Source organism: Monopterus albus, unplaced genomic scaffold, assembly GCF_001952655.1.
Source record: "Monopterus albus unplaced genomic scaffold, M_albus_1.0 scaffold214.1, whole genome shotgun sequence".
NCBI classification, from domain to species: Eukaryota; Metazoa; Chordata; class Actinopteri; order Synbranchiformes; family Synbranchidae; genus Monopterus; species Monopterus albus.
Genome location: NW_018128094.1, coordinates 721,912 through 740,193, shown reverse-complemented (window position 1 = coordinate 740,193; position 18,282 = coordinate 721,912). Strand labels below are relative to the sequence as shown.

General features: G+C 41.5%; 1 protein-coding gene across 1 annotated transcript in view; it reads right to left on the bottom strand.

Annotated features, from left to right (window-relative positions):
- efhd1 (EF-hand domain family, member D1) overlaps positions 1 to 18,277 on the bottom strand; it is a gene marked incomplete at its 5' end in the record, with an annotated part of 29,121 nt that extends 10,844 nt beyond the window's left edge. The window contains 3 exons of the mRNA XM_020619080.1: positions 339 to 342; positions 874 to 1,082; positions 18,129 to 18,277. Coding sequence (XP_020474736.1) covers positions 339 to 342; positions 874 to 1,082; positions 18,129 to 18,277 — 362 coding nt within the window. The remainder of the gene's footprint in view (positions 1 to 338; positions 343 to 873; positions 1,083 to 18,128) is intronic.
- Positions 18,278 to 18,282: the final 5 nt, after the last annotated feature.

The following is an 18,282-nucleotide window of genomic DNA, read 5'->3' as shown; positions in this document are numbered from 1 at the left end:
ACAAATATGGTTCAAATGTACATCTCTTGAATTGGAATCACTTCTTGTGTTTACATGACAAACTATTTATGTCACCTCACTTTGCCCTTCACCACTTTTCATCATTATCCTTCATCCCCTGCTGGCTCCTGAACAGGATATTATTTCCTTCATTGTTTCTAGTCCACAACACCTGCAGGCCTGCAAGACTGGAGATGCTCATGAGTCACCAGAGAAGAAGAAGCTCACAGAGGTTCACTCAGCCATTAAGAGTGAAGGGGAAGTATGCCTCACTTCAGGTTTTGTGTTCCTTTGGTTCTGATACAATACCATGCAAACACTAAAGTACATTACGATACCTGTCTACACAATATAAACACTATTTAAAACTGTACAGACACCAGATGAGAAACAAAATCAGAACACACACACACAAAAAAAAACAGAACCAGATAACCTCAAACTGAGTTGTTGGCATCAGTCACATCAACCTTAATTTAGACATAATTTATTTTGAATTATGATTTCAGCATATACAGTACAATGCAAATGTAATTCACAGTGTGACTGACACAGTTTTGAGGTTGAACAGGGACCACACAGTAACATCTGCTGCAGTAGTTAATATCTCTTCTGTTTATGCATCAGTACTGTAGATAATGTGTGCCATTCATTTTTTACTATCGAGTTTAACAGTATTCATCACACACTAGTCCCAAAGCTGCACATAATATCTCAAGTTCAATTGTTACATAAACGTCTAAAAATGAGCTACAGTGATGACAAATGTGTGTTTCCCACACACATCTGTTAGTGTCAGTGTGGGATGACGATGCAGTGACTGTCTTTGAATGACCAAGCACTTCAAAATGCCAAAGACAGTTAACACTCAGCTCCCCCACGTGTGAAATAAACAGCAGCCACACAGGACAGTACCAGGACACAACAGTCTCACCTCTCTGAAGCTCAGCTTGCCATCAAAGTCTTCATCCACTTCCCTGATCATGTTCTTGAGGCCCAGGTGGGTCTGCGGAGCCCCCAGCTTCTCCATCATCAGCTTCAGCTCCATCAGGTCAATAAAGCCATCTTTTCCAGTGTCATACCTTCAAACCACAAAAGCCGCATAGTGTCATGGCCCAGCTGGTCTCGGAGCATGATAACAGTCAACACAGCACAGTGTTATTAACTCACACAGTCATAATGCTTTCATGTTCTGCCACTGTAACAAAACTCCACAGCGTACACTCTTACAGCTAGGGCTAGGTACTGCTCGATACTGGCTTCATTGTGGTACCAAACCAGCCAAACTGAATCTACGTGAACCTAATTTGGTAAATGAAATGTTTTCAAACAAATAGCCCAGTCTGAAAAGGGCTTGAGGACAGTCGACCAATTAAGAACCATCTATGGTGAAGGACAGCAGCAGCATTTCACAGTTTATTGGGAAGGTGACAGTGGTGCGCTGGGTAGAGCAGTCGTCTCCCAATCGGAAGATTGAAGGTTCGAACCTTGGTGCCTCAGTCAACATGTTGAAGTGTCCTTGGGTAAGACACTGAAGCCCCTTGCTGCCTGTGATGGTGGCGTGTACACACGCAGTGGCCTGGGGCCCTCGGCTCCAAACAAAATTTTATTGTTCGTGTTACAGTGGCAATAAAATAAAGGTTCTACTACACCAAAACCTAAAAACACCATTGAACTCTGGCTTTTGGTAGCATTCTGAACAAAAGTGTCTTACATTGGAGTATTGCAGACTGCTATTTCATCTTTGCTGCCATAAATCTCTCCTTCCTCTCAACATCATGACAAAACACAAATCTCAGAGACAGACGATCAGACCACCTGAAAACATAATGCCTCTGGCTGTTTCCATGCAGGGTCATGCAAAACCTCTTCTACAGTTAACCACTAAGACATCATTAGCAGACCCATCTACATTATTTGACTCATGGAGTCTGTCTCTGAACATGCACACGAGTAGCTGCTGGAGGTCATTTTGTAGGGCTGTTGCAGCTCTCCTTCTGTTCCTCCTTGCACAAAGGAGGACATACTGGTCCTGCTGCTGGGTTGTTGCCCTTCTATGGCCCTGTCCAGCTCTCCTGGTGTAACGGCCACTCTCCTCCAGCTACTAACACTAGCAAAAGGCAAACACCCACTCAGGAAAGATAAGGAGAGAGCAACTGTCTGTGGCCACCACATGCACCCATTCCCTTTCTAAATGAACAGATAGGCATCCCTGAGATTTAACTGACTTGGTGTTATACAGTGATGATCAAATGTTCCCTTAATTTTTTGAGCAGGTTAGTTTCACACAGACTAGTTACTGGCCTTGAACATCTCTCCTTCTAAAGCCATTATAATGCAAGAGGTGGACAACATAATCCACAGTCCTATGCCTAAGAAAAAATATACAACAGCACTTAATCTTAGTCCAACCAAAGTGTAATCTTCCAAAGTTCTATCTGTTTATCAATTTTTTGTTTTATTGTGCATCCCCTGTCTCATCAGGGAAACACTGGGGAAACACTTTGCGCTAAAATGTCTGCCATTCTGTAATATAATGGTTTAAATGACTCAGCTGAAGCATTTCACACAGAAAGATGACGGTGGATTTTCTTCCCCATCACATAGATCTTCAGGAGATCACATCAGAAAAAGAATTTCTTACAGCTAATATGGAGAGGAAGAATGATTACAGAAACCTATATTCTTGCAGTGTATTTATGGGTGTGTCCGATTTTTAAAAATAAGAGCCTGTCCTTTTAAAATGGCTTTGTTGTCGTTTGGTTTGATTAAGAGGCTAGGAGATGCAATTTGTCAGTGATTGTTTGGAGTGGTTGGGGTTCAGGAGGTCGAGTGGTCCGTATCTTAACCGATGGATTGGCGTTATGATTCTCAGCTTCTCTAGCCCAAATGTTGAAGTGTCCCTGAGCTGGAATGGTGAACCCCAAGTTGCTCCCGATTGCCGTTCCACTGGTGTGTGTGTGTGTGTGTGTGTATGTGTGTGCAAAAGGGTAAATAGCGTTTTGCGTGTGCAGCATTGCAGAGAAAAGCACTATACAAGTCAATTTACCATTTTGAAACTGCATGGCTTACTCTGATCCATTCACCAGTAGTAATAGGTACTACTTGAGCAATAGGGGTGTCTCTGTACCGCCATGGGTGTCACAGCAGAGAGAGACAGAAGTTTGACTGTGGGCTTTACTGATGAGATTACAAGTCACTGGTCCTGTACCAGTGGGCACAGTTCAGGCAAGAAGTTTGCAAGTGAAGTTCCTACACTTGTTAATTTTACTGCCAGATGAATCTATACTCACCCCACAGCTGGAAGTGTGTGTTACATATAGCAAACAAGTTCAAACTAATGGTGCCTCTGTCATCATGAGGTTGGTGCACTGGTTTATAAACCTTCTAAATAACATGATTAAATGTTGAACAAGCCTAAAATGGATGCTGGTGTATGAATATCAATTACTGTTAATAATCCACATGTAGTTACAGAGTCATGTCTCTCTACCACAAAGAGGTTTCTAGATTCTAAATCTCTGAAGGAAAAGGTTGCTGTTATCAGACTGGCACCACTGAGCTTTGGAATTACAGTGGGTAGTTTAGATCAGCTGCATTTCTACTAGAGACCCCAGAAACTGACTCAGGCTAAAAACGTCTTGTACCCTGCTTCACAGAGCAGAGCTAAAAAAGCCTTTATAACCGACCAGCTGATGTATTCATACAAAATATTTAAGACATTCATATCTTAGTTAAGAATATGGAACCATGGTGGACAGTGTGATAAAGAGGACACAAATACGGCACAGGGTTGCCGTTACATAAAGGTTGTGGTCTTGGTTAAATACTGAACAAGTCAGTGATGACTTGAAGCATACAATGGGACTTGAACCCCAGTCTCCACTCTTATAGCGACACAGTAAGTCACACAGTATTATGTGACCATGCTAGAAAACATTGTGGCAAAGACACACAGCAGCTGAGCCTCATGAAAGGACCTTTTGTAGCAACCACTCACACAAGAAGCATTCTTCTAATTAGTGTGTATGTGACAACTGCACCGACAGCTGATCGTCAGCCTTCTACACAGCCATGATACCAGGACACTGTAATGAAAGGACTACAGTCTAAATGTAGAATTAAGGAACTGTATTTAATAACCTTTAACTAACTGTAATGTAATAATTGGAATTACTTGAAAGCGGGTTGGGATTAATCACAAGCCCCCGCTAATTTGCATGATAGACAGATTCCAAACCAGGAGTGGGCTGAATCTCCCGGCACAGCATTCCGATCGTGGGAACACAGAGGCCCACATGAATTAGTTTGGCTCTTCTATGTGAGAGCACAGGAATGGCAGAGGCACTCTAAAGCAGGGTGGACCCCTGCTGCATTCTGATCATCAGCATAGGCACACAGGAGCACCCTTACACTCAGGGACCTGTTTTTATTTGTTTTTCTTTAACATTTATGAACCCTGTTCTTTTTGTTTGTTTGTTTATCTTTTGTGTTTTTCTATCACTATATACAAGCCAAATAAAGTTGGTGGGGAAAAAACAGGTCCTTCTAGAACAACCGCTCTCTATGGTTTGCAGATGCTTATTAGTCTATTAGTTCGCCTGTGATTTACATTTAATTACAATCAAGGAAGCATCTGATCTGTCCCAAATTCTTTCTGCAGCATGACACTGAGCCCAAACTTATATCCAGAGTTAGGGCTGTCCTGTACCCAAGTAAGAATTTTGTCAGTCAACTTGGATTCGGCTGCACAGTGCTTCATTTGTAAATCATGAGGTCCCAGAATATCACTTTGTGACAGACTTGGCCTGTCAGTGTGGAACAAAATGTGGAAAACTTGAAAGGTCTGAATACTTGCCGTATTGACTGTATAATGTCAGGCTGCCATATAAATTTGTTGGAGTAATAAGACAGGCACATTTCTGTTGAAACGAGGCAGTTTTGTCTTCTGAGACATGGTTATAGCCAAGTTTACCAACAATTTTCTCTCATCATTTAACCAGCGTACACTGTTAGGTTGTTACAACATGCACTACTAAACAATATATATTTATGATTCCTCTGATTTATAGTTACTCATTGAAATGTTTTCCCAGCACATTTTTTGTTAGCTTCCTAGTCCTGCTCTGATGGTTGCGTCTCACAGAAACATAAGATAAATGGCTGTGCTTTACACTTTGACGGAGATGGGCAAACAACCTGGACGCACATATGCATAACCAGCTACATTGTTGCGACTGTCGGTCTTTTCTCTTGTAAAAGCAGACTGCGATGTTTGAAAACATCTAATAAAGCACAGATGTCACACACAATATGAAAGAGACCAACGAACTGATAATTGACTTTAGGAAGAATAAGGAGGTACACACACCACCGTACATTAATGGCGAGGAGGCAGAGAGGGTAGCAAGCTTTAAATTCCTGGGTGTCCACATTGCAGAGGACCTCTCATGGACTGTTAATACCAATATGCTGGTTAAAAAGGCACAAACGAGGTTATACTTCTTAAGGACAGTCAGGAAGATAAATCTCTCACAACACCAGCTTAGATTTTACTATCGCTGCACCATTGAGAGTGCCCTGAACCATGGCATCCTGGTGTGGTACAGGACCAGCTCTGCAGTTAATAAAAAGGCTATGCAGAGAATCGTCAAGAGTGCAAATAACATCACAAACTCCCAGTTTCCAACCCTGGATGACATTTTCACTTCTCGCTGTTTGCAGAAAACTCACAATATCCTCAGAGACTGTTTTCACCCTGCTCATCACCTTTTTGAACCGCTGTCTTCGGGCAAATGATACAAATCCATTAAAACACCCACTAGACGATTTCTGTACAGTTTTTACCCTAGAGCCATAAGCAAACTAAATATTGATCTCCAAAACCACTCTTATTGAAGACAGCATGTTTTATCATGCAATATTTATTGATCCCTTTTAAGTGTAAATACCTCAGTGTTATTGTATTTGTATTTATATAGTTGTACCCTGAAGTGCATCTAAAATTTCATTGCATAATTTGTACAATGACAATAAAGTATCTATCTATATGCGTCTTGTCCTAGTAAATTTTGTTGCCTTTTTCTCCTCGTTCTGGGCAGCAGTTTGCTAAACAGTATTTTTGGACCTTATGCATCTATGCAACAGGCAGTCTCTCTGCTGAGGTGGGTATTCCCCCCAACCACAGGGGGAAGTATTGAGCAAAATGAGGAGAAGAAGACAACGAACTAACAGGTCTGGGGCCTGCCTTCTATTGGCTGAAAAAATACAATAAAAGCAAACTTTTAACAAGAAGAGTCTCAGTCGACTGATGGGCCAACTAATAATTCGAGTAGCCAACTTTGAAGAGCCAACCAGCTTCAGAAACAACAAGAACTCCTGCAACACAATGGTCTGGCCACCACAACAACACTGTGGAGTCAGTCTGGGATCACATGATGGGACAGAAGACAACAGATCAGCCTAAATCTACAGAAAAACTGTGGTAGTTTCTCCAAGATGCTTGGAACAACCAACCTGACAAGTACCTTAAAAAACTGTGAGCAAGTGTACTGAAAACTGTTTTAAAGGCAAAGGGTGGTCACACCAAATACTGATTTGATATAGCACTTTCTCTTTATTCAACCTTGTGTAATGTTAAATGATCAATAAATACTACTCGTGGCATTATTTCTGAACCCATCCTCACTTTACTTGGGTCACGTGGCTCAGGTCAGGTCCCGCTCCCGAATTTCAGATAATTATATTATCTCCATATATTAAAATCTAATAAAAGCTTATTAAAAGCTAATATTAGACTTAGCAAACATTTTAGGGTGTTAACGAAAACAGCAACAAAACAAAATTAAACATTAGAAGGGTAATATGAACTATGGCATAGAATTGTTAAAACAAGGTTATGTTTATTATATAACACTTTCTAATAATAAGGCTATTCATAGTGCTTTATATAAGACAGAAATGGCATTGAGAGAAGAAACACAAAAAAAAACAGTAAAGACATAGAGTTGTATGCACTTTGTTGCTGAGTGTTACTACAAGAGTATCAGCTGACAATCCCTAATGACAACCTAATGTCTTAATGAAGTTTGATACCCTTTACAAGTAGAACACTGGCCATGTTTGCACATGCCAGAGTTACTGTTCTCATTTTTTTTCCTGTGTTATATTTCTTAAAAACCAAGCTAATTTGCCAAGGTTTGCCCAAACGTTTGCATACAACTTACAAAGCATCAAATACAGTGAAAGCCTGAAACAAGCTAAAATTGAATAAAACAACAAAGAGAGCACAAAGTACAGTGAGGTGAATGATATCAATAGAAAGCCCCAAATTTAATTTAATTAAATGCAAACAGAAAAGTCTAATTCAAAAAACAGAACTGGCACAGACCTGGAGTTTTTTTAAACACACCTGCAACCCTCTACAGAATCAATATAAATAATGAACCAACAGACGTTGTCGCTTCTTCCTCAATTGATTTTTAATGTTAGAAACAGTAACTGATAGACTAAACATTAAAGTCACAAAAATATTCATGCGTACAGTTTTACTGTAAGCTAATGCTGTATATTTGAGTATTTATACTGTAGAAAGGAAATAATGTTGATTGTAATTAATTCATTGTATATCACTGTGGAAACTGAGAATGTGAAACACTGCAGAGCACAAAGCAGGTGACAGAAAAAAAAAGATAACATTAAATTACATTAAATTGATTATTCCTCTGCCACAGTGCATGCTGGGAAGCCACCACACACACCTTGTGTGCTACATGATGATGAGGTTCTGTGACACACCTGGTTTAGCTGTAGTTTTAAGTGTATCTCTGTTCATTTGACACAGCAGTCAGGTCGCGTCTAACGCACAGCCCCACAAGCTCTGCTTTACATGGACCCTCTCTGAGCAGCTAAGCCAACCAGGTGCTAAGTGACAGAACACTGCCAACATGTTTAAGTGGATGTCATTTAAGACGTTAACAAGAGCAGTCTGTGCTGTGGTGAGTTTCAAATCCCAACTGAAAAAATATCAAAACAGCTGTTTAAAATCCAGAAGGACTGTCAGCCTTTTCACTGATTTTACTGATGAGGTTTGATTTGACTTAATAACTGCAGCTTACAGGGTCTGTGGGAAAAAGCCTGAGGATAGAGAAGTGCTGACTATTTGAAGAAAGTCTGATGCTGTGCAACTAATTCTGGGGGAAATTAGGAGAATGGAGAAGACCAAGGCAGCTGTACAACCTGGTTAGCTAATGTAAGCCTTCACCCAATTCCTCTGAACTGCTGGCTTGGGAAAGTGACACGCTGCAGCAGTCCTGTCAGAGACTAGAGAGAAGATGATTTGATGGGTGAATAAACTGCTTTATTCCCTTTATTAAAGTTGCTAGGTTACAGGCAGTTCAGGTGGTGAGCATGACAACGTGGCTATGTGGTAGGCATGGCGGTGAGGGCATGTGGTGTGTGGTTTGTGTACAGAGACAAAGAACAATGCTTAACAATGATCAATGATTATTATCACATTCACTAACTAAACAGCACTCAGAGAGTGCAAACCTCCTCCAAGGGGCAACTCAGTTTCTCCACAATGCCATAAAAGCAATATTCCCATGATCCTCATAAGATGATTGCTTGACCATGCACCATAAGTGCAACAGTCCATTTGATGTAATTTTCCTCGAGTCCAACAGAGGACATTGTTAAAATTATTTTACTATCAGGGACTTGATGTTTCCACTATTCGGTGGGACATATGTGTAAAAAAACAAACAAAAAAAAAAAACACGATGCATGTCTGCTAATGCGTTGTTTCTGTAGAGAATTGTTGTAAGGCTGGACAAGTTACTATGTCTGCATTATGCCAGTTAAAATATGGGGTTTCTTAATTACCCACTTTGTTTAGAGTGTTACACATGTATTTTCATTGGTATATATACACTTGTTTACCTGTCTATAGAGGAGAAATGAAAATTAATTAATGCTGTTGTGGTTCGTCGTAGGACACTTTCATATTCTGGCTCAAACATGTCAGGTAGGATTTGAGATATTGTCATTGTCAAAAATGTAAGCCAGAGTAAAAACTCAAGGTATGAATAAAATAGATTTTTCCTAGAGGTAATTTGTGGTTTTGCATAAATATCATAATACTGATGTGTTCAAGTTCGAGTTCAAAGTGTTTATTGTTATTAAGGAAATGCATTTCCCTGTACAATGAAATTCTTACTTTGCCGTCCACCCTGAATGCCAAACAACACAAGTGAAATATAAGAAAGTCACTTTTGGATTTTCCCATTTAGAGGTCGCCACAGCGAATCGCATGTTGGCATTTGGCACATGTTTTATGCCGGATGCCGTTCCTGATGTAACCCTGACTCAAACCTGGGCCACAGCAACGAGAGCGCTGCACCTTAACCACTACCCTACCAGAGACGGCATCACAAGTGAAATATAAAGTAGATAAATAGCAGCACAAAATCTAAGGGCACTTTAAACAGCAAGTGAAAAGAAATATAATAAAAACATACCAAGAACACAATAAGAGATAATGTATGCTACATCGGAGCTGTATGTGCAATAGTCAGCAGTGGGTGTGCAACTGAGCATGTAAACAGTACAGGTGCAATTACATGAAGTAATCCCTGAGAGTAAACCCCTGTCTGCTGTTTAGGAGTCTGATGGCAGTGGGAAAGAAAAACTTTTTCAGTCTGGAAGTCCTGCCTTTCACACTTCTGTATATCCGGCCTGAGGGTAGAGGTGTGAACAGTCCATGCTGGGGGTGGGTGGTGTCCTTGGGGATGAAGGCAGCTCTCTTGCAGACTCTGCAGTGGTAGATGCTCTGCAGAGATCTTCTCAGCAGTCTTTACCACTCTCTGCAGGCACTTGCTGTTATGATTGATGTGTGGTGTGGCCCCCTGATGCAGACTCAGAAACTAATGGAGCAGGAACTATAGAAAACAGTTTATTAAATAATTCACAGGTATGCTGAGTGGCAGGAAGTCTAGCAGGCTCAGGGCTAGCAGGAGGTGCAGCGGGTAACAGAGGACAGGTAAGGCGAGGAACCAGGAGGACAGGCAGGTGAGCCGGCAGCAGGTGAGATGACAGGAGGGACACTGGAACCAGAGGACGGGCAGGTGAGATGACAGGAGGGATGCAGGAACCAGAGGACAGGAAGGTGTCAAGCAGCAGGCAGTTAGGTAAGCAGAGTAAGCAACAAAATAGAAAACCAACCAGGAAATGTAGGATCATAAGGGGAGGAAACTCAGAGCGAGTCAGTGTAAACAGCAGAGAAATCCCGTAGAAACGGCAGGAGCGGGGCGAAGATCAGGGTGTGCACATCAGCACCTGTAAATCGTCAATGAACCAGCAGGGACTGAGTGGAAAACAGGGTGTATATGTATAAGACAGGACTGGGAGATAATGAGCAGCAGGTGAATGTGTGTATATTACTTGTGTGATGTAAGAATGTTAACACTGTTATATTCTTTTTTTTAGTATAATATGTGTGTGTGTAGAAGAGAATCATTTACTGCTTGCAAACCAATGATGGTAAGATGATGTCATGGGGTAGGACTGGATAAGTCTGACTTCTTCCTACTCCATTCAAGCATGTACTAGGTATAAGCAAATTGATATTGGATTATGTGTAAAATTATGCGTGTTGTCATATCAACTGTTTTACATGCTTGAAAGAATAAATCAAATCAAATCAAATGTCATGATGCCTGATTATGGTGGTAGAACTGCAGGGAGAGACGGGGTAAATGCAAACATAAATACAGGAAGCGAAGCTAAATTGTAACACTGCGGTCCATAGCATAGTGCTGCCATACCAGACAGTGATGCAGCTGGTCAAGATGCTCTCACTGATGCAGCTGTAGAAGTTGCAAAGGATCCTAGGTGACATGCCAAACCTCCTCAGATATACAGCCACCGTTGGGCCTTCTTGACCAGCTGTGTGGTGTTAAGTGTCCAAGTGAGGTCCTCACTGATGTGGATGCCCAGGTATTTGAAGCTGCTCACCCTCTCCACTTCAAGCCCCCGGATGAACAGTGGCTGATGAGATCTCCTCTCCTTCCTCATGTCCACTATCACCTCCTTCATCTTGTCCGTGTTGAGGCTGAGATTACTGTCCTTGCACCATGACACCAGACCGGCCACCTCCCTCCTGTAGGCTGGTTCGTCCACGCCAGTGATGTGACCTATCCAACCGCGAACTTTAGGACGATATTGTCTTTGTGGGAGGCAACACAGTCGTGGGTGAACAGGGTGTAGAGGATGGAACTGAGGACACATCCCTGTGGGGTGCCAGTGTTTGTGGTGACGCTGCCTGCGTGTGTGCGTACAAGTGGTCGTTATGTGAAATAATGTATGTGTAACTTGAAATATGGCTCATGACTAATGTGTAAGTGTGCAGGGGAATGTGCAATATGTAGTGTATTGTTTTTACATGGTGTGGCTTAATGACGAATGTGCAATAAGGCAGTCTCCATAAATGTGGATTCATACATTTGACTTCTGCCTCTATTTGCTCAGACATAAAGCTCATCAAAAATCCACTGATATGCAGCAGATTTGATCCAGATTGTGGCTACAATAAACAATCTCTGGATTCTTGGTGCAGTGGGAATCTAGAGATATTCTTCCATTATGGAAGGTTCTATTTTCAGTTCCCTCACTAAAGTCCAGATTTGCGAATTTTCTCAGGTGGGAAATGTAATCTTCCATTTTGATAAGGCGGATGGTAAAGGAAATATAAACAAGCACGAAGAAGATTGTAGGCAGCGCAAGAATCTGTGGGCTCACTAGCGACATTTTATACATTATCCAGATTATGGCAAGGCAGAGCATATAATCAGAGTGTTTGAAAGCATTTTATTTGCGATATATAGAGGGACAGCGACACACCATTTGCATCGCATACAGTTTGTGAGGATTACACGATCCACCGAGAGGCACAGCAAAGTGCTGCCTCATCGCGCATCTCCTCCATGTATTTGAATGGGATATACGGAAATTCTGCTATTCTTTATTGAAAAAAATTCCTTCAACATCGGATTCGAACGGCAAAAGGGCCTATAACACACACCCGCCGACAAATATTAACATTTATTATATTTTATGGTTAACTTTTTTTTCTTTTCAAGATTGACAGGGGAGGCTCTGCCTCACCTGCCTCCCCTGACCGCACGTCACTGGTATTGTGGTTGATTTGACAGCTTTGACTGGCAACCTGATGTATCATTCAACTTCTGGTCGCTACTGCACAACTGACAGCTAGTCTAATTTTCTGAATTTTGTCAGTAAAGAAAAAGATAAATTCACTGCAAAACTAGGTGGAGGGCAACTAACCCAGGTGTTGTCAGCCTGTCAACAGCGTCAAATAATGTGCACACACTGAAAACATTTTTGGCAGTGATGTCAAAAAGCACTGCCTGGCATTTCTCACTTTTAGCCTAAATAATAAATGTGAAGCCTGTCTATAGAAATCATAGAGCACCTGGACACTTAGTTTTGCTACCTGCGTTCAGCTTTTCAACACTCTCTCTTATCCATTTCTTTTTTAAATCAGTGGGTATTTTGCCATGGTAATCTTTTCTTGCTGCATGTAGCGTAGACAGCGACATTAATAACATTCATATTGTTACAACTAAAATTACCTAAAAGACCAGTGACTGAGACTGGAACAAAAGCCTGAATGAATAATTCATTGGTGTTTGACCTCCGAAGATATGGGTGCACAGAGATAATCATGTCAAACAAAACAGGAATAATCAGAAAAAAAAAAAAAAACAGTCAACACACACTTGAAAATGTGATGAAGAACAAGTCCAGTGTGGGCCACATTGTGTGTGGGCTCTGTCACATGCTGAGTCAGTCCTGAATACAACACATTTTAAAAAAATCACCAACAGTACTGTCACTTCACAATCAAAATCGGTGCAACACGTTTACTGTCAGTGATAAACAATAGTTCAGCAGTCAACAGAAAAGTCTGTACAATATTTAGGAGGCTTGTGCAAGTGAAAGAACATATCTAGATATTTTGTGGGACTGTCGATAACGATATTTTGCTTCTTTCAGTGTTTGATAAAATCTTATATTGTACTAGCTTGTTTTTGTTACTAGTGTTTTTTTAATGTTGCTTACTAATGTAAACTAAGACCTTTCACACATGTAACAATAACAAACGCATCCACACAGTTAACAGTAAAAGAGAGGCTACGTAGACATCACTGTGCATCCATTGCACGTTACATTTATCAAAACACACAGTCAAACTACACGATGCAGTAGCCAATAATAAAGCACTGAACGTAGCCTACTTGTAGAACAACCGAATTCAACGAGTTGTAACTCTTCTCATGATCATTTCCTCACTGCAACACTTTGCACATTCAATCCTTTTCAAAGCCCAACTGCACAAGTTTCCTTTTGGGCAGGAAGCATGGCACGTCTGTGGTCCATGAAATCAATCTTCAATGAGTTTCACATGTGGCAGTAGAGACACCAAAGTCTGCCACCCCCCAAGACCACCACCCCTGAGGATCACTGACGGTGAAGTGAGAGGCCGCTTTATGAGACAAAAGTCCAGGAAGGCAGGCCTTCCAGGTCATGTGACACCGTCCTGCCTGAAAGCCTGTGTTGCTGAGCTGGCCCTAATTTTTATCTGGATCTTGTTGGAGCAGTGCATGGTTCCCACCTGCTTTAAAAGTTCCTTTATCATCCCAGTTCAGAAGAAAGAACCCATCAGCGATCTAAATGGCTACAGACCTGTCACCTTGTAATAAAGGTTTTTGAGAGTCTGGTGTAGATGCATCTGAGGAGCCTTACACTGCTTGATCCCCTGCAGTTTGACTATTGGGCTTATAGGTCGGTAGATGATGCAGTTAATACAGCACTGCATCACATCCTGAAACACCCCAACTCCCCGGGGACTCTTTGTAGGCTTCAGCTCAGTGACCAACACCACTGTCCTGGATATTCTCCCAGATCACTGTGCCAGCTCACAGCTGTCAGTGGATAATTGGCTTCCTAACAGATAGGATGCAGTAGGTGAGGTTGGGAAAAAAATCACATCCAGCACCCGGTCAGCAAGCACAGGTGGCCCTCAGGCATGTGTGCTTTGTCCGTTGCTCTACATCAGGGGTGGCCAATTCCAGTCCTCGAGGGCCGCTGTCCTGCTTGTTTTCCAACTATCCCTGCCTGACCTGCTGCTGATTACCATTTTAGACAAAAGTGGAGTGAGGAAAGATAAAGTGAATTGGTATCTTCTAGCTTCTGACTGACTGAACACACCTGAGCCAGGTAATCAGCAGCAGGTCAGGCAGGGATAGTTGGAAAACAAGCAGGACAGCAGCCCACAAGGACTGGAATAGGCCACCCCAGCTCTACACCAATAAACGAATCTCTGGAGACACTTCTGTTAAAATCCTAAAGTACACAAATGATACAGCAGAGGATGTACTTTCTGTACCAACTCAGGAAGTTCAACCTGCCCCAAGCTGCTGATACTGTTCTATAGAGGAATCAGAGTCTGTTCTCTACATGTCCATCACTGTCTGATTTGGCTCAGCAACCACACAGGACAGGAACAGAGAACAGTCAGGACTTCAGAACATGTGATCGGGGCAAACCTGCCCTCCATGGAGGACCTGTACACCTCATGGGCCAAGAGGAGGACAGAGAAGATCTCTGCGGACCCTTCACAACAGGGTTATAAACGGTTTGAACTCCTCCCTTCGGGACGGTGTTACAGTGTCGTATGCCAAAACATCTGGACAGAGAGAAAGTTTCTTCCCCTGTACTGTCAGTCTTATGAACAGTTAACCTAGATCTGAGTGTTTAACAGTTGATTCGATACAGCAGGGTGGATACCTCTTGGGTACGCTGATTGTTATCTTAAAGTTGTTTTTACTCTGATTGCATATTCTTTTACTCTTCTTTCTGACTATTCTGTGTAGCATACTGAGGACACTGTGGTGTATCAAGTTAAATTCCTTGCATGTCTGTGCATAAATAAAGTCTGAAAACAGGTCTTATTCACCATTCTCACTAATAATCCATTTGTTATGGCATGAAAACTGTATGGGCACCGTTTTAATCCTGAAAATCACCTTTGTTTTTCTAAATGTTATGGCATGAAAACTGTATGGGCACTGTTTTAATCCTGAAAATCACCTTTGTTATGTTTATTTGCATGAATTAGATTATTTGCAAACCATAAGTAATGCATGTAAATGTGTTTTTTTAAAAACTGATTCTTAGTGAAACTATAGCCCATTTTTGAATGCATGGCCAGGGACCACCTAGAATGCCTTCACAGACTACCAGGGGTCTACGGACCACTGGTTGAAAACCCCTGCTCTATAAGAAAACACAAATACAGGAATTTGACAAATGACTACAGTGAAGTGAAAGTGGGAGGGCTAAAATACTGGGCATAGATTAAAAAAGTAGGACAACAATTATAGCAGAAGGAACATTATGGGCAAGAAACTGGCACAGGACGTGATAAACCGCTGTTTAAAGCCACAACTTGTGTCAAACAAGAGCTTTAGTTCTTGGGAAAGGGAATTGATGCCACATTGCCTGAACTTTTGGCACAGTGGAACTCCGTTTCTCTGGAGGTATTCTTTTCCATCTCCCCCATTATGGTTCCTTTCAGCTCAGCTTGGCTCAAAGCTCTCTGCTACAGTCCAAATCATGTAAGAGTAGCACAGTAGATTTCTTATGAAGGTTAAAAGACACTCCTATTGCTCTATGACCTGTCAACATAAATGGGCATATCTGAAAATACTCCATAGTTGCTCTAAATGATAATGCTGATAGAATTATGGTGACATCTATTACAGTTTGATAAAGATGTGAAAATGTGAAATGCGCCTTTAATCCAAAAGGAAAAGTGGGTCAGCAAGCAGCTGCCAGCCCATGGGAAAATGGACTGTGGGATCAGTCCAGCAAAAGAAGATTTGGGACATTCGGGGGGAGCGTGCTCTCCTCCATGACAAAGACGTTAGGAGATTAGAGACCAGTGGACTAGAGAACAACACCGTCTCCTGCTTATTCACAGCCGCCTGCTACGGTCCAGGCTCGTCTCCCTGCCTGTTGTGTGAGGCTGTACGGCTACATGGCAACAGTGTTCACCATCTTACTTTAGCATGTTAGCATGCTAATTAGCAGACTATACAGATGAGGTTGATGGGGACATCATTAGTCCTGCAAGCATTTGGTCATGCACCAAGGTACTGGATGCATTTAAGATGGTGCACAGAGGAAAAAGTCAGGGGCTCACCACAGTTATTGGAATTAATTCTCTGGAAAACATAAATGAAAAATAAATGGCTACCTGTCCAATAATTGGATAGCCCAAAACTAATTATTGTTTTGGGCTGCATCTATTTTTTTTTTTTTTAAACCATTCCAACATTTCTTCAGCACACCTTCAGGGTATAAAAATTTTAAATAATCAAAAGTAAAAGGAATTTAACAACTGCTGAGATTAAATGCATAGGACCGATATGTTACAGAACTATAAATAATGCAAAAAATGAGTAGGCAAATTATTTCTGCCTGCAAACAGAATATATTAAAATTTTCATTATTTACACGCACTTTTAAAGGACAAGGTCAGTCGCTTTCTACATTAACAACTCATACAGAAACTAAGACCAACAAATGAATTAGCTCTACTCACAGTTAATGTCAGCGTCTGTACCAGTGTGACTCAACTACATAGGCATAGATCTCAGTGAAATTGTGAGGAGCAATTAGTCATATACTGTAGCCATCTCCTCTAATGTTGCCATGTTTGTTTGTTCTGTAGGAAAGCAGTTGCTCTCAAGAGAACCTTCTGTGGCCCCCCACCCCATCTGCCCCCTAGTGGTTGTATTTCATAATGCCCCACACAGACATTAAGTATGCAGGAAAAGTATCAAAATGGAATAAATTCATGCCATAAGTTGGAAACTCTCAAATAAATGATAAGGAGCTGAAAGGATCATGAAATTAATCTGCAACTATTCTGATAAATTACCAGCTGATAAATAAAAATGGTAAACATTCATCATGTACTTCAAAAAATTGTTAAGGAGATTTTTCCAGTGATGAAAGAAGTATCTTTTACTTTACTTAAGCAAAAGTAACAATAGCACAGTGTAAAAGTACTGTTACAAGTAAAGGTCATGCAGTAGTAGCATCCAAACATACTTAAAGTACTAAAAGTTCTCATTATGCTGAATGGCACATTTAACATTAATGTATTTGGATCATAATTGTTTGTGCATTATTGTATTCATCACTTTAATGTTGCAGCTGGTAAAGGGAGAGCTAGTTTTAACTAGCTTACATGTTTATAATTTGAAGTACTGCTGGATAACAAGTGAATCTTCCAAAGATTAATAAAGTCTTATGATTATACTGTATTTTTTCATTAATCTGGTTCTGAAAAGGAACTCAAAATAAGTGCAGTGGAGGAAAAAGTACAATATTTACCTCTAAAATGTTGTGAGGTGCAAGTATGAACAGCACAAAATGGAAATACTCAAGTACAAATAGCTCAAAATTGTACATAAGTACAGTACTCGAGTAAATGTGCTTAGTTACTTTATACCACTGGATTTTTCACCATTTTCGGACACTAATAATCCACTGATTAATGATTTAGAGGAATCCTTAGATTACCTCCCGAAACAATTCAACATGTCAGAAACGGGTAAATACGTAATTATTAGATGGAGGAAAATCAGTGCCATTAGTGATATATAGTTTGGCCTTTTATTGAAATAAGGGGGATTCGTGTCTATCATTAGTCTGAAGCCTTTCCACTGGAGACGGATGCACGTCAGTGCCAGTGTCCAACCTCGGCTGTCAGATCACAGCAGCTCAGTCCGTCAGTCTCTGACCCCGAAACAAAGAACACGTTCAGTTCACGCAGCTGCCAGTGACGCGGCCCCGCACCGGGCCCGTGGTCATCGGTGAGTGACAACCAGACAGCGCGTCCACCTGCAGGCTGCCCGTCAGCAGCAGCACCGTAATCTCATCGTGAACTTCCAGCCCGCCGCGCTCCCTCAGTCCCAATCCCCAGACTGCAGGTGAACATGTCGGGCAAACAAAAGCAGCGTTAGTTCTAGCCTTACCGTCTGAACATCGCCTCCATGTCCTTGATCTGTTTGCGGGAAAACTCCTTGAACTCCGTGTAGGGGTTGAAGACGCGCGTCGGTCGAGAAGCAGCATTGCCCTCGTTGATGTCCAGCCTGCGGATCAGTTTGGCGGACAGCTCGGAGGACGAGT